General features: G+C 45.2%; 2 protein-coding genes across 2 annotated transcripts; both read right to left on the bottom strand.

The window, feature by feature from the left end:
• Positions 1–5,294: 5,294 nt before the first annotated feature.
• Positions 5,295–7,703, bottom strand: LOC100193052 (uncharacterized). The gene is made up of 3 exons (NM_001138220.1): positions 7,618–7,703; positions 7,413–7,486; positions 5,295–6,242 (listed from the first exon to the last, which is right to left on the bottom strand). Exons 1-3 carry the CDS (start codon positions 7,635–7,637, stop codon positions 5,503–5,505), a joined length of 834 nt encoding a protein of 277 aa, NP_001131692.1. The 5' UTR covers positions 7,638–7,703; the 3' UTR covers positions 5,295–5,502.
• An 875-nt stretch (positions 7,704–8,578) lies between these two features.
• On the bottom strand, positions 8,579–12,238 carry LOC109461487 (uncharacterized). Its single transcript, NM_001347996.1, has 3 exons — positions 11,891–12,238; positions 11,166–11,749; positions 8,579–9,230 (listed from the first exon to the last, which is right to left on the bottom strand). The coding sequence occupies exons 1-3, from the start codon at positions 12,177–12,179 to the stop codon at positions 8,928–8,930; spliced, it is 1,176 nt and encodes a 391-aa protein (NP_001334925.1). The 5' UTR covers positions 12,180–12,238; the 3' UTR covers positions 8,579–8,927.
• Positions 12,239–13,956: the final 1,718 nt, after the last annotated feature.

The following is a 13,956-nucleotide window of genomic DNA, read 5'->3' as shown; positions in this document are numbered from 1 at the left end:
TGTGGCTCCGAGAGCTAATTTCAGTTAACTAATATTACAGAATTTGCTAATGCTTTGTGGCATAATTGACAGTTTGGGGAGGAAATGAATTTGAATGATGACTTACGTCAGTTATCTATTGGAAGCGTAACTGCCAAAAGCTATGGATGTTACGACGTCAATGGATATCGCTTTCGTTCAAGCATTTTCGAATCAAGTCATCCTATGGCCGCCACTCAAAATAGTGGAGTCGTTACTAGGTGGAGCACGTGACATGGGACCAGGCCGCACAGCATCACCAGCCATGGGACCAGTGGGACCACCAGAGAGAGCAGCAACAGGCGTGGGACCAGTGGGGCCAACAGGGCGAACTGGCTGACAACCCGATGGATGATGGCTCGGGAGGCTCTTCAGCGACACACACACGTCGCTCAAGAAAAAGCCACTCAGTAAAGCCTCGTCATGCGATAGAGCGAGAGGCTGATAGGACTTTAATCATGCCACATGGAGATCGGTGAGTGTAATATATTAACTTATCTCATATAACTATTATGTCATATAACTATTATGTGTATTGTTAATGTTTTTGTGTAATGCAGGAATTGGGAGGACCTGTCCTTTGACGGCAAGGGACACCACACTCAGGTTAACCTTACGTTGGGTTCTCTTTGCCGCCTTCACTACCCTGGTATAGTGAAGGTGTCAAACGGTGATACCGAGGATGAGGTGCTCGTCAGTACCTAGGACGAGTACAAGTTTAAAAAGGAACGAAACCACACCGACAGACAGGGACTTGTGCGTAATGACTTTTGGGTATGAATTCTTTATTATTTTTGTTATGTTTCTTAATATTGTAAATCTATGACTTATATCATTGTATTTGTATTCTTTATGTTGTAGCTTCGATATCGGTTGTCTGGCGGAGAGGATTACATGGGGCACGCTGAACGTGTCTTACAAAACAATGCAAAGAAGCTGGTGAAGGATGCCATATACTATGCGAGAATTCAGGCTACAAACCTGTATTTTCAAAAGCATCCGGAAGAAGCAGGCCCCTTGAATAAAAAGGAAGGGTCCTCAAAGATATATTTGACTGAGGATCAATATCGTGAGGTTAGTATTCAATTTGTTTTACCCTTTATATTGATTGTTGTGATTGCTATAATATGTAACATTGTGTGTGCAGGTGATGGTTCCATGGATGGCGCCTGTGCCTGATGCGTACTATGCTTGGTGTCGATATTAGGCTTTCGAAGGCTTCCAGAAAGCGTCAGCGCATCACAGACAATGTCGAGGAACCAATCCTAACCACAAATTTGGCGGTGACGACATGATACGAAAAGCTAAAAGAATGGTAAGTTTGATCTAGCTATGTCGATCAGCAAATAGTACGATTGCTTATGAATGTTTTTTGTTTATACAGGAAGCTACGAGTGGCCAAAAGCCTAGTGACATTGAGGTCTACCAGGAGGGCCACAAAGGACCAGACCCAAACAACCCTGACCAGCTCTGCAGCCAGACAGCCACGGATCGACTGGTGAGTTTTGGTCGAAAAGTACAAACGTTCAAAGTATAGAAATTCCTGCATTTGTAAGGTTCTGAATGATGTATAGGCGGCATATGGGGAGGAGATGGTTCGTCGCCATGGCCCTGACTTCGACTGGCGCCATGAACCGGTGGATCCCTCGGTGGTGTACGCAAGTGGTGGTGGCAAAGCGCATGGACGGTAAGCTCTAACTTATGAAATTATATGGTTGACACTAAATTGATTATGCAGTAATCACATTTTTTGAATCACTTATAGATACGCACTCTTCGACGGATTCATTGACTCATCGTCGGTGAGATCTCGGAGGACGGGTTCGTCTTCCCGTAGCTCATGCTCTCGTCGACCAAACGAGCAGGAGTTGGAGATTATGAGGATGCGTGAGGAGATGAGACAACAACGAGAATTTATGGAGGCATGCAATGCACATAACCAAGCGATGTATCAAGTGAGTATACATAATCCGAACTCTAAATTATTATATTTCAATACAACATCTTCAATATTAACACATATGTTTAACAGTTAATGCATCAACAGGGCATGGCAACAAATTTTCCACCGCCACCACAATGGAGCCAGTTTGCAAACACACCAGCTCCGCCACCACAGTTCAACACCCCTCCGACACATACACCTGCACCTGGAGATAGGGTACGTTTGATAACTGTCGATTAATTTATACACTTGTATACTTTTTGATATTTGCATTTAACGTGTTGATATTTGCTAACTTGCATAGGTTACGCCCGAAGCGGGTGGTAGTGGTTCTGATCCCGTAGCAGGGACTGGATTTGTTGACTCGCTCTTCGCGTTCCCTCCTCCTGGTGGTGGTGGCAGCAGCGGTCAAGGCTCTAACCACCCAAGTGGTGGTTATCCCTAAACACTTGAACTCGTGCTCGTTATGTATTTTAACTCGTGGACGTTATGTTTGTGTAAACACTCTCGTATCTGAAATGTTTGTGATGTGTGAATTATATCAATGTGTTTGTGATGTGTGATGTCAATGCGTTTGTGATTTATATGTTCATGTGATATGTTTTGTCTTATGTTTGTGATATATATGTTTTGTGTATGTTATGTGTGCAATTGTGGAGAAATATCTAATTTGGTGTTGCTGTTGCAGAATTATAGGTTAACTCCCGTCGGCCCAGTTAATTCCCGTCGGTATGACCATAGCCGACGGGAATTAATTAATAACTCTCGTCGGCCCAGTTAACTCCCGTCGGCTGACCTGGACGACGGGCGTTAATAGTTAATTCCCGTCGGCTGGCCTGGCCGACGGGAATTAATTGATAACTCCCGTCGGTTGCGGTGGCCGACAGGAATTAACCGTAATTCCCGTCGGCTCGTTACTGGCCGACGGGGATTAATTATTCCTGTCGGCCGCCGGCGGGAATAACCTTATCCCCGACAAGGGACGCCTGGCGGCTGACAACCGACGGGAATAAGTCCTAAACCGACGGGAATTACTTATTCCCGTCGGTTTAATGCTTATTCTCGTCGGTTCCTGGCCGACGGGAATTAACTGTTTTCCTGTAGTGGGTGATTTCGGAGGCCTGCTCTCCCACTCTCCCTGTGCTCGCAGAAGATGGGACGGGGATATGTTGTTTGCAATTCGTGAGAGATGATATCCCGCGCAACCGAAGAGAATCCTCCCTCTCCATTCTTATAGGCAGTCAGAAGGAGGGAGAAGGACAGCGGAAAGACGGTCGAGCCATCAGAACTAGAAACCGACGACAGTAAGTGACAGCCCATTACTAGCTAGAAGACAGAAAATGGACGGTCATAACTCTAGTTAAAATGTGCAACCATATGAAAGGAATATTCGAATAAAGGTATGATCTACCATGAGCCACGGCCACGGCGACGCGTGCGCGTGTCAGTCCTTCATCCTTTTTCTCAAATTCTCAATAGATGCATCAACGGTCCACCTATTTAAGTTGATTGATTTGTCATTTAAACTTCCAATATGATGCAAATTTATTAGTACAGCATAACATTTAAAGTTGGTCATTAATATTAACTATTATTGAATATTAATTGGATCAAACCCACGTTTATCCAACAAGTAGTACGACCACGTCGGCACCAGCGTAGAATTTGGACGCCAGCGCCTAGCGGCCGACGACTAGGTGGCCACTGCTATGCCAGCTGAGCCGTGGCTGCCCGCTGACGCTGCACGCAACGTCCACGACCGCGTGGTAGTTCTTCATGCGACTTTTCAGATGGCACGGAGGGTTAGGCTTGTCCGATGGCCCGATGAAGAAGTGTCTTTTTGCTGGGCTCACTCGGTTCGGCAAAGGCATCACTGGGATCGATGGCACAACACATTTTCAAGCACTGATCACGCGGTGCGCGCTTTAGGGTCCGGTTAATTGTCTGAATACTATTTTCTTGGAGCAAGTATAATAAAAACGCAAGTAGGCTAAATGTTAAGGTAGATTGGTGTGGATTTTAGAATAGATTGGAATTAATTTTGACTTGACGTTGATTTAAACATACCTAGTTCCTTCAATCCACATGGATTGGAAATTAACCGAACAGACCCCAGTCGACGGGTGACGTTTGAGCCCCGTCGTCGACGTCCCACCACAGGATCATCAGTCGTTCACGACGCGAGACGGATTTGGCGAGCTGTTCGCCATGACGAGCGCGGAGCCAACAAGCGCCACCCCGCCACAATGACCCGACTAGTGCCGTAGTGCGCCGAGGAGGGTTTACAATTCCGGGATTTTAAAATAGTTGCCACCGGCCGAAAAGCAAGTTCAGATCAAATTCAAATAAATTTAAAATTTATAAATCTTTTTAATAGGATTTGACATGGGTTAGGGTTGGATTGCATGGGCAGTTTCGGTCCGAAATTATAACCCCTGGTGCCGAGGCGCTTGGGGCGTTTAGCGCTGCTACGACTCGCTCGGTTTGCTACCGGACGGCGGGGATCTGGTCCTACCGTCAACGTGGCATCTTGGGGCCAAGTACGAGACGTTCGATCCGATACCCGAGGACGCCATGAGCCTACAGGATGGCTATGCCGGCGACGAGGACGTCTGGAGCAGTGCATTGGCTTGTCAAGGGCTGGAAGCAGCTCTCTGTAGGCCGCGATTGTGATTGTTTTATGCACACTTTTCTTTTTTTTCTGGTTGTGATCATGTTCAGGAGTAATTTATATAGACCATATGTACAGCATATCCAGATCATGCATTATGAAGGGATCAACGGGTATATATGTGAGATATAGAAAGAATGTAATAAAAATTCGGCACTTTTGTTTGATACTTTCTCTGTTCCTTTTTGTTGTTCTTGCCAAAAGGTATTTTCTGTGTTCGCAGATGTAAGATATTTTGGACATGGACATGGTATCCAGTACACACATTTGATTTGACTACCTCTATATTGATGAAAAAAATCACTCCATTATGAAACTATTATCATAATAAGTTCGACGATGCTATGTCCACGTGACCAATCTAGATACATTTACGATGTTGCCGTTTTTTTTTTGCCAAATACTAACAACCCTTTAGGTCTTCACGTGATGCGTAGAACCTTAAGATCGGCTCTACGAAATGTCGGACGGTTCGTAACAGGTTACTGGATCGTCCACAGTAGGCATCAAACAGTTCGTGGTTGCGCATTGGACCGTCCACCGTGGCAGCGTGTAGGCAACAGGTCGTCTATGATTGCATGGTACACTATGATTGCATGGTACAATTCTGAGACCTTAGACTATCAATGCAGCTAAGAGACAACGTGTATAAAAAATCATACACAAAGGTCACCTTTTTTTATCTTTGAAACACAACACAATACTTAAAGACATACACGATCGAGATTCGTAAGAGTACAGACGTTGCCGAACGGAAAGCTCACTTCGACCGAGTTTAAGTGGATTCTGAACACAAATAAGCCAAAGCAATAGCACACATGTTGGCTGACGCACATCTCTCTCACAGCAACAATGGCACAATGGTCCGTTAAGCAGCCAGCGTGGCCGTGGCCGTGGCATCGGCCGGGCCTTCTGCCTCCGGAGCCACCAGCTGGGCGATGTTCTCCACAGCACATATCCTGCCGCTGGCCAGTCCGGCCGTCAGGTCCTCGACTTCCATTTTCACCACATCACGGCGGTTGCCAATATCAGCTGCATACCTGCTCGCGCAGTACACCCCGACGGCCATCACCGCCATCCCATAGATGTTCGTGGTAACCAAGCGGAATGGGGTCGAGACCACCGCGGCGAGAGGTCCACCGATGATGGAGATAGCCTGCCCGCTCTGCCCGACAACGCCCTGCTCAGCGACAAGAAGGCCAGTCTTGCAGTATATCGCGAAGTCCTCGCAGTTGCTCTTGAACAGGTTGTAGCACCTGAAACCGTTGCTCAGCAGGTATCTGGCGCGGCGAGCCACCGTGTCGTCAGGGTCAGAGGGAGCGAGCGTGCACGTCCCTCCTCGCGCTTTGGCGAGGAAGAGCGCCGGGTTGACTGCGTACTCGAAACGGTAGAGAGCACCCCCAGCTAGGAAGCAGCTGAGGCAGGAGGATACCACGCCGTTCGTCTCTGTGCTGCTGTCGCTGGTTTCGTCGGTGCACACCGGGCAAGGCGTGTTGCTTCGTTTTGGGGTGGAACTCACAAGAATAATATCGACGACAGTTCCTGTTCCGACCTCCTGTCCTCTTCCTCTTGTGAAATGGATCACCTTATCATCGCCCACATATATTCCTGCGAGAAACGTATGGTTACATCTGTAACAAATTTACTGTGAATGGCGCCTCAAATTGCATAGAACTGTGTCCATTAAAAACTCCTCAATGCATCACAATTCACAAGGTGGGTTCAGTGTTTAGGTCACTGTCTCAGTGACACAATGCGTGGGAGTGGCATATAACAGGTAAGGGGAACATTCATGGTACATAAGAAAATCCCCCCAACCCCCCAAAAAAAATACCTACAACGTTTCCTATTCCTACAAGGTTACCCAACGATATACAATCTGTAATAACAATTTCATTTTTCCCATGTAGCACCTGTCAAAAGGTGATCAAAGGCCAAAAACATCTATGCATACGGCAAAGTACTAAGGGCTGGTTTGGAGACAAAGGATTTAGAGGGATCCACGGGGGAGGAAATCTCTTGCTATTCAACAAGGTATTTCCTCTCCCATGGATCCCCTCCAAATCTCATCACCAAACCAGCCCTAAACGTTATTTGGAGGGATCCATGGGGGAGGAAATTTTTGGGAAATGATAAATAAAAAGAAGAGGAGGAAGGTAGGCAGTACGGAGGCATCTGAAGGCAAAAATTTCACAGGGATCAATTCAATTTCCACGGGATTAGGGGGATCTATCTAGTTCCAAATGGAACTTGTCTATTTTGTTTGGTCTGACATAGAACTCCTATTGAGTTTATACTTCAAACTCTGAAGATCGGTGCGACAGAGCATGCACAGCATTTAGTGGTGCTGGTGTTGATATCTAGAGAATCAATCCAACCCCCAAGAAGCTAACTAGATCTATATCCTAAAATCATTTTCAGTTCAGACTTCAAAGAAATCCCCTCCTAACCCAAAGCACCCGACATCGGCGATAAGAATAGGGATGAAAGCATATACTTATTTGGATATCAATTTTTTGGTCTTTTATCTTTGATTGCAAATAAATAGAATATAGAATCTGATATGCAAATCCGTATGCTTGTTTTTAGCATTGAGCTTATAAAATGTGATCCAAGTCCCCATTTAGCAAATTCGTAGCATAAAATTTAAACCAAGTCCCATTTCGCCAATTCATGAGCCCAAAACCTTGGCAATTTAATGTGATCCAATCGTCCAATCGAAGTTTAAATACAACGGAGTAAGCATATGCAAAAGCAATACAATACGAATCACCTCACCGTGATGCGCGTAGACCCACGCCGCCCTCCAGGAGTAGATATGATCCCCCGCCTTGAGGCTCTCCCTCCCAATCCTGTCCCAACACAAAGAAAAAATCACACAAAAGAAGGAAAAAAAATAACCGCCCCTGCAGAGATGTGAGACTAGCCAATACGGATGATTCTAGGAACAAATACCAGAGAAAGATTGGATCTGAGAGTTGACCTGTTTGAGAGGAGACCCATGGAGACGGGAGCCTGGAAGGGGGCGTGGTCGATGAGGCGATTTTGGGCCGGCGAGCAGAAGCACCGTAGAGGGACAGAGGAGAGGACAGGAACGGAAGCGAAGAGGGGGTGGCTTGCGCGTTTGAGTTAAGGACAAAATGGGGAAAGCCGGTGGCCGTAGGATGCACGAGACGCTGGTTTCACGCGGGCGTCACGCCCGTAACTGTAGCTGCCTTGCCTGTCAATGGATGGTTTTGGTTCGCTTGGGAATTGACAACGCACAAAAACAGGTGAGAGAAGGAAAGTCAAACTTCTAAATGGAGTTAGAATGATTAGACCCTGTTTGTTTACTGGTTATAGGAAGGGGATATACTTCCTCGGATTGACTTCGCTTTGCTGCCTAAATTGCCACACTTTATCTAACTTTTTGTTTAAGATTGATTTTTCAATTTAAAAAATTAATCTTAAGTAAAATGTGACACAGTTAGCCACGAATCAAATAGTAATTGACGTAGAAAGTGCAGCAAATATATGCAAGAATCCGATGCAATACGGCGAGGAAGACGTTGGACAAAAGGTTCAAATTACCACCGCACAGTAGCGAGAGACAACGGCGTCTACGTCAGCCCTTCTATATTTGACGTTCTTATTGACCATGATTGTCTCTTGAACATATATTGAATATAACGCCAATCCTATGGTCAAAAGTGATCTTAGTTTCATAAGAAGCATACACATGATTTAAAAAAACTAAAAAATCCGTTCCTTCCTCCAGGTCATTTCCGGAAAGATTACGATTCTTTGGCATCAACGTTGGGCCTTTTTTCCTGCCAGCGCATATATGCTTCATTCATGCACTGGAATTCACTGTCCCGGCATGCTGCAATTTGTAGTACCATCAGATGCCTAGGATGAACCTGATGGGAAAAAAAAACACATTCAAGTTCTGGTAGCGAGCATCACCCTTTGCTTGGACTAGTCAATCAAGATTTATCCCCTGGTTACATGGCCCTCTGTCACTCTCAAGCACCGCCTACCTTCTACTGCCGCCAAAAGCATCTCAGGGAAAAAAAAAAGATCGACTGTTTATCAAAAATAGGCTGACGAGATCCTGATTGCAGAAATTCAAGAGCAGCAGCAAACAATGTTCTTAATCTATCCTGTACAATGTTAGGCGTGAAACTGTCAATCAGATAATCTTAAACGGCCTGAAAACGTAGACGTGCAATGTTCTTCCCAATTCAATTGAAGATGTCCAGGAATGTGGAGTTTCCTGCAATTTGAACATTGAGGGCGCGAACATTATTTCCTCTAAATTTCCTTTAGGAAAGGAACCGATTCCTTCCAGTAGCTCTTTATCATGTCAACGACTTTCATAGTGTATTTATCATCCTCCGGATAATAAGCGATTGGGTCATCAAGCAGCGGGGCTTCCAGATCCAAAACTCCTTCCAGTGTAGCATGCAGACAATATGCCGAATAAGTGATGTGGTAACCCCCTTCCTGGACAACCAGTATTTGCCCATTGCAATGGCGATCAGCCAGGCGCCTCATTATTTGTCCAATTTTCCTGTAGCCTTCCATGGTCAAGCACTGTCTTCCATTGGGATCAAACTGCATAAGTCAAACATAATGTAATTATTGTTGGTCTTACAGGAGTCATAGAGTCTAAGAATTTTGTTTCTTTCTAAAAAAATGTTTGCGATTATCACCACCAACCAACAGGATTTTGATGGACAGTAAACAAAGACGAGAAAAATGTGAGATTAGGTGTCCTCAAGCAGAGCATCACATGACCAAAGAAATTCATTGTCAACTACTAAAATCTAAATGTAATGTTTGGATTCACTAGGATGTATATCAAAACTAAAATGTGGGTTATGTAGAAATATTTAACATGGATTCGCTTGGGTCAGTTTAATAATCACATAAAGATTTAAACAGAGAATCTTACTAACTTTTTATCAGAGTAAATAACCCTAAAAGAATCTTTATATAATAACTCAGGTTGGCAGCCTGTTCAGCTCTCTCCTTGTGATCAAACAATTGTGCACTCAGTATCAGTATCAGCAATGCGTGGAAGCATGATACTTGAAGTTAATGATGACGATGCATACAGGTTGCTCCCACTCCCAGACATTGACTCAAGAAATTTACAAAATATGGATCTGCCAATCCAGGCGTTGGTCTCAGCTGAGTGAATTAAGCTTGCACTAATTTCCTTTCTTTCATGTTGGTCTCAGGGAAAAGAAGAAAACAGAATAAGGGCATTATGAATAACTCCAACAAAATTTGCCAGAGTGAATGAGGCAGCAATGTTCCCTATTATATAAACAGAACCTAGCCAAATTTGAGCCTTCAAATAGAGACTGCAGTTGTTTATCACTTTTAGACTGCAGTTTGGGGCGCTCTGAGTAGCAGCGATCTCCTGCTACTTGGGCGCCAGTTTTAGCGTACCCTGCAGTTGGCACAGCAGCACCATGTCTCCAAAGATAACACCTGCACTACCTTGGTATAGAAGGGGTGAATAATTTTCTGGGACACGCGCAAATGTGCTTTGCCTCTCTGTCCTGCTTCACTGCAAGGACTATGTAAGTGTGTTGCACTCACCTACATGTCATTATATGTGCAATATCTAATGCTAATTTCCTGTTTAGCACGTTATTCCTCGAACAAGCAGTTATTATTGATCAAAGGCTGAATTGTAACTGCAGGTTTGAATGTGATTCTCGATGATGAATGGGTTCAGTGACATTCATGTATGGCAGCATAGGCTGATTTACTAGTGAATAAATCTGTTCAATGATCATTTATCACTGTTGAGCACTTTCTCATTGCAAAGTGATCTGTATACTTCATGATGTGTGTAATTGATCAACTGTGAACTAGTTGAGCTAAATTCTAGGATAAAATGGATGATACCATACTTGGTCAAGGATTCTAAAAGCCTTTTAAGCCTTGGATGGCCATTGGTTTAGCAACCCGTACTGAGAATCATTAGAGGATAATTCTGTAGCATTTTTTCTAGTTATATTTACCTGCTTATTGTGTCAATTGCCATGATGCTTGCTTATGACATTGTGAGTAGCATAAATCTATCCTAATGTGCTGATTAAATGTTCATCTTGTTTACTGCAACCTTATCGTGGTTCTTGTATGTCTTTTATTTGCTAAATCTGGGAATCAACTTTAGTTGCTAAAAATGTGCCTTATCGCACAACAGGTTGCACTTGACAAATCAAAATCACCAAAAGCACTTCTGGTAGCAAGGTAACACCCAGAAATATGACCTATTGGCTACTTGGTCCACGAATTTTAAGCACCACAATGGGAGCAAGTTAAACGGAGCCAACTGTTCTTCTTTCTCATATACCTTCCTCCTATTATTTTTCAAGGACAATCATATCCACTAACTAGAATGTAATCTTTAGTTAGCAAAATGGGCTATTAGAGTAATGAACTGACCGGACAAATACACAGAATTCTAAATAGATTAATGCACACAACATGTAATGTAGCAAGGAAAACAAGTGTGTGAACTAAACTTACCGCACTGGAATCTTGGCCGACCACAAGAAACAACAGTTGAGGCTGAAACTTATCAATCGATGGAACAACCAACTCGTTCATCGCATATTCATACCCAGCATCTCCACTTCCATTAGGCAAAGGTATATTGAGATTGTACCCAAGCCCCTTGCCCTCACCAATCTCATCGACGGAGCCACTCTGCGGATGCGATGGCCCCCAAGAACCATGCATCATGTGAAGAGACATCGTCAACACGGTGTCTGTCCGATAGAAGCCCTCCGCGGTGCCATTCCCGTAGTGCACATCAATATCCACAACGGCGACCTTTGCGCGCCCGGAATCCAGAGCCAGTTGCACAGCAAGTCCGGCATTGTTCAGAAAGCAGTAGCCATCGGCGTGGTCGGGCTGCGCGTGGTGGCCAGGGGGGCGAACCAACGCGTAGGCCAGGTTCCCCTGCCCGTCTAGTATGTGCTTCGCGGAGGAGAGCGTGGTCCCGGCCGCTAGAAGCGCCGCACCCCAGGAGCCCGGGTTCAAGAACGTGCCCTCACAGAGCTTCTTCTTGGCTCCGGTGGCGTTCGTCTGGACGAGCTCCTCTATGTATTCTTCAAACCACAAGAAGATTTTGGCCGGCGTCCGTTTACGAATATATTTTACAACGGAAACACCAGAAAAAAGAGACAGTTTGGTCAATCAAGATTCCAGAAAACGAAGTTAGTGAGGGGATTTCGGCTTTGGGAGTTGACCTGAGGAGTGGAAGGAGAGGAGCTCGGAGGCGTGGGCAGGGCGGCCCGAGTGCCAGGAGAGGAAGTGCGCGATGGGCCCGCGGCGGAGGATGGAGACCATGTTGCGGACGCGGTCGGCGTTCTCCGGGTGTTGGTCGAGCACATCCAGGAATCCGGGGTCGCGGCCCGAGTCGAACACGCCGCGGCCGGCGTCGTGGGCCAGCATGCCCTCGTCCCAGAACACCGCTAGCTTGTCTCCCAGACCAGGCGGTGGCGCCCCCGCCGGGGGCGGGGAGGATTCGGACGCCATCGGTGGGGGTCTGACTCAGCGTCCCAGGCTCCCAGCAAAATTGCAACCCCTTTTTTTTTTCTTTCTTTCGTGAGCGGATTCAGAGACAGTAATATAGGGATAAAAGTGGTAATCCAAACTGTTAGGACAAATTTAATATTTTAAAATAAATATGTATAAAATTTGATGTTAATCTTTTCCTATGTTATCAAACACATTAGTACAAATATAAATAAAATATTACATAAATTGTTTTATATGTTATTTGTCCCTACAACACAAATAGTTGAAAAAATTACCGAATTTGTTTCCGAATCCATACCGAAGTTTATATCTATTATTTAAGAAAATATAGGATGAATTTAAGGTTTATCTTTTATGAATCTTTACAAGCTGGATGTTAAAAATAAGAATACAAATTTGTATGGTAGATTCTATATTCTATTTATTCGTAATAAAAGAAAAAACGACTAAAAAACTTATTACCGAATAAATACCGTTTCCGACCGTTTTCATCCCTGTTGTAATGTACAAAATTGCAATTGGTGTTTGCATGGGCCAGAATGTGAGCCCATGGGCCCTTAACTTTGTGTTGCTCTCCTCGGGAGATGTATGTACATGTGGACCTTTGGTGGCTGTTCTAGCACTAGCAGTTCTGCTGTGGGTCCTTTGTTTGGAACTGAAATTCAAAATCTATAGCTATTTTTTAATCACAATAAGACACATCACATACATGTACGTACATTTAGTCCTATCACACTCTACACACAGTGGCTTACATACATGCATATATTCACTCATCTCAATGGCCATACAAAAAAAGACAGAAATTTTAGCTCTTTAATATTAAGATATATAAATTACCTGTTCAACTTTGCCAATTGCACTTTAGTTCTCAGAGAAAACATTTGCCCTTCAGTTCTAGGGTTGAGGCAAGAGCTACGTACATGCTGACCTTGATGTCCGTGCAGATGCAGATATATAAAGCAGAAGAGAGATGTATCTTGTGTAACCATACATGACGGTAACCCCCGCAGGTCGCAGATACCCAGACAGGCACACCATCGATCGAGGTAGTCTGGTTCCATACTTCCATTCCATCCCAACCACCAGTGCATGCGCGCGAGAGTGGTCGCGGCCTCCTCCACGCTACTCAACAGTGCATACACACGAGATAGCTAGTACTAACTAGCTAGCCGATCGAGCTGTAGTGCTGCTCATATCAGTTGCGTGCGCCGTGCGGCAGTGACCGATCGTTGCTGGAAGATGAGCAGGGACAACGGCAAGGTCGGGTCGAAGCTGCGGCTGAGCCTGTCGCGGTCGTCGTCCGGGGCGACCGGCGGCCGTCCTGGCGGCGGCGGCGGCTCGCCGAGGAGGCTGTCGTCGTCTTCCTCCTCGACCGCGTCTCCCCCGAGATCGTGCGTGTCGTCGGAGGGGAGCCCCGAGGCGGAGGCAGGCGGCGCGCCCATGATCCTGCACTACCGGAATCCGAGGCTTTGCCGAGTGTTGTATTCTTTGCCGAGTGCCTTTTGTCGGGCACTCGGCAAAGAAGGCTTTGCCGAGTGCCGCACTCGGCACAGGGATATTTATGTTTGTGGTGACGGTTTTATGTTTGTGTTGGCTATTTATGTCTGTGATGATATCTGTGATGTATATATGTGATATATATGTGATATCTTCTGTTTGTGTGGATGGAAAACAAAAAACAAATAAAAAAGGTATATACTGGTCACTTTGCCGAGTGTAACACTCGGCAAAGAGGCTCTTTGCCGAGTGTCTGGGTCATAACACTCGGCAA

This window comes from Zea mays, chromosome 8 (assembly GCF_902167145.1).
Source record: "Zea mays cultivar B73 chromosome 8, Zm-B73-REFERENCE-NAM-5.0, whole genome shotgun sequence".
Taxonomy (NCBI): Eukaryota; Viridiplantae; Streptophyta; class Magnoliopsida; order Poales; family Poaceae; genus Zea; species Zea mays.
This window is presented reverse-complemented; position numbering and strand designations above follow the sequence as displayed.

Excerpts from the sequence above, each read along its gene's own strand:
- LOC100193052 (NM_001138220.1), bottom strand. The coding sequence starts at position 7,637 with ATGGGTCTCCTCTCAAACAG. Across the intron at positions 7,487-7,617 it reads ATGGGTCTCCTCTCAAACAG|GATTGGGAGGGAGAGCCTCA; the intron begins GTCAACTCTCAG and ends GTGTTGGGACAG. Across the intron at positions 6,243-7,412 it reads GTGGGTCTACGCGCATCACG|GAATATATGTGGGCGATGAT; the intron begins GTGAGGTGATTC and ends CGTTTCTCGCAG.
- LOC109461487 (NM_001347996.1), bottom strand. The coding sequence starts at position 12,179 with ATGGCGTCCGAATCCTCCCCGCCCCCGGCGGGGGCGCCACCGCCTGGT. Across the intron at positions 11,750-11,890 it reads CCTCTCCTTCCACTCCTCAG|AATACATAGAGGAGCTCGTC; the intron begins GTCAACTCCCAA and ends TGTGGTTTGAAG. Across the intron at positions 9,231-11,165 it reads TCGGCCAAGATTCCAGTGCG|TTTGATCCCAATGGAAGACA; the intron begins GTAAGTTTAGTT and ends TGACTTATGCAG.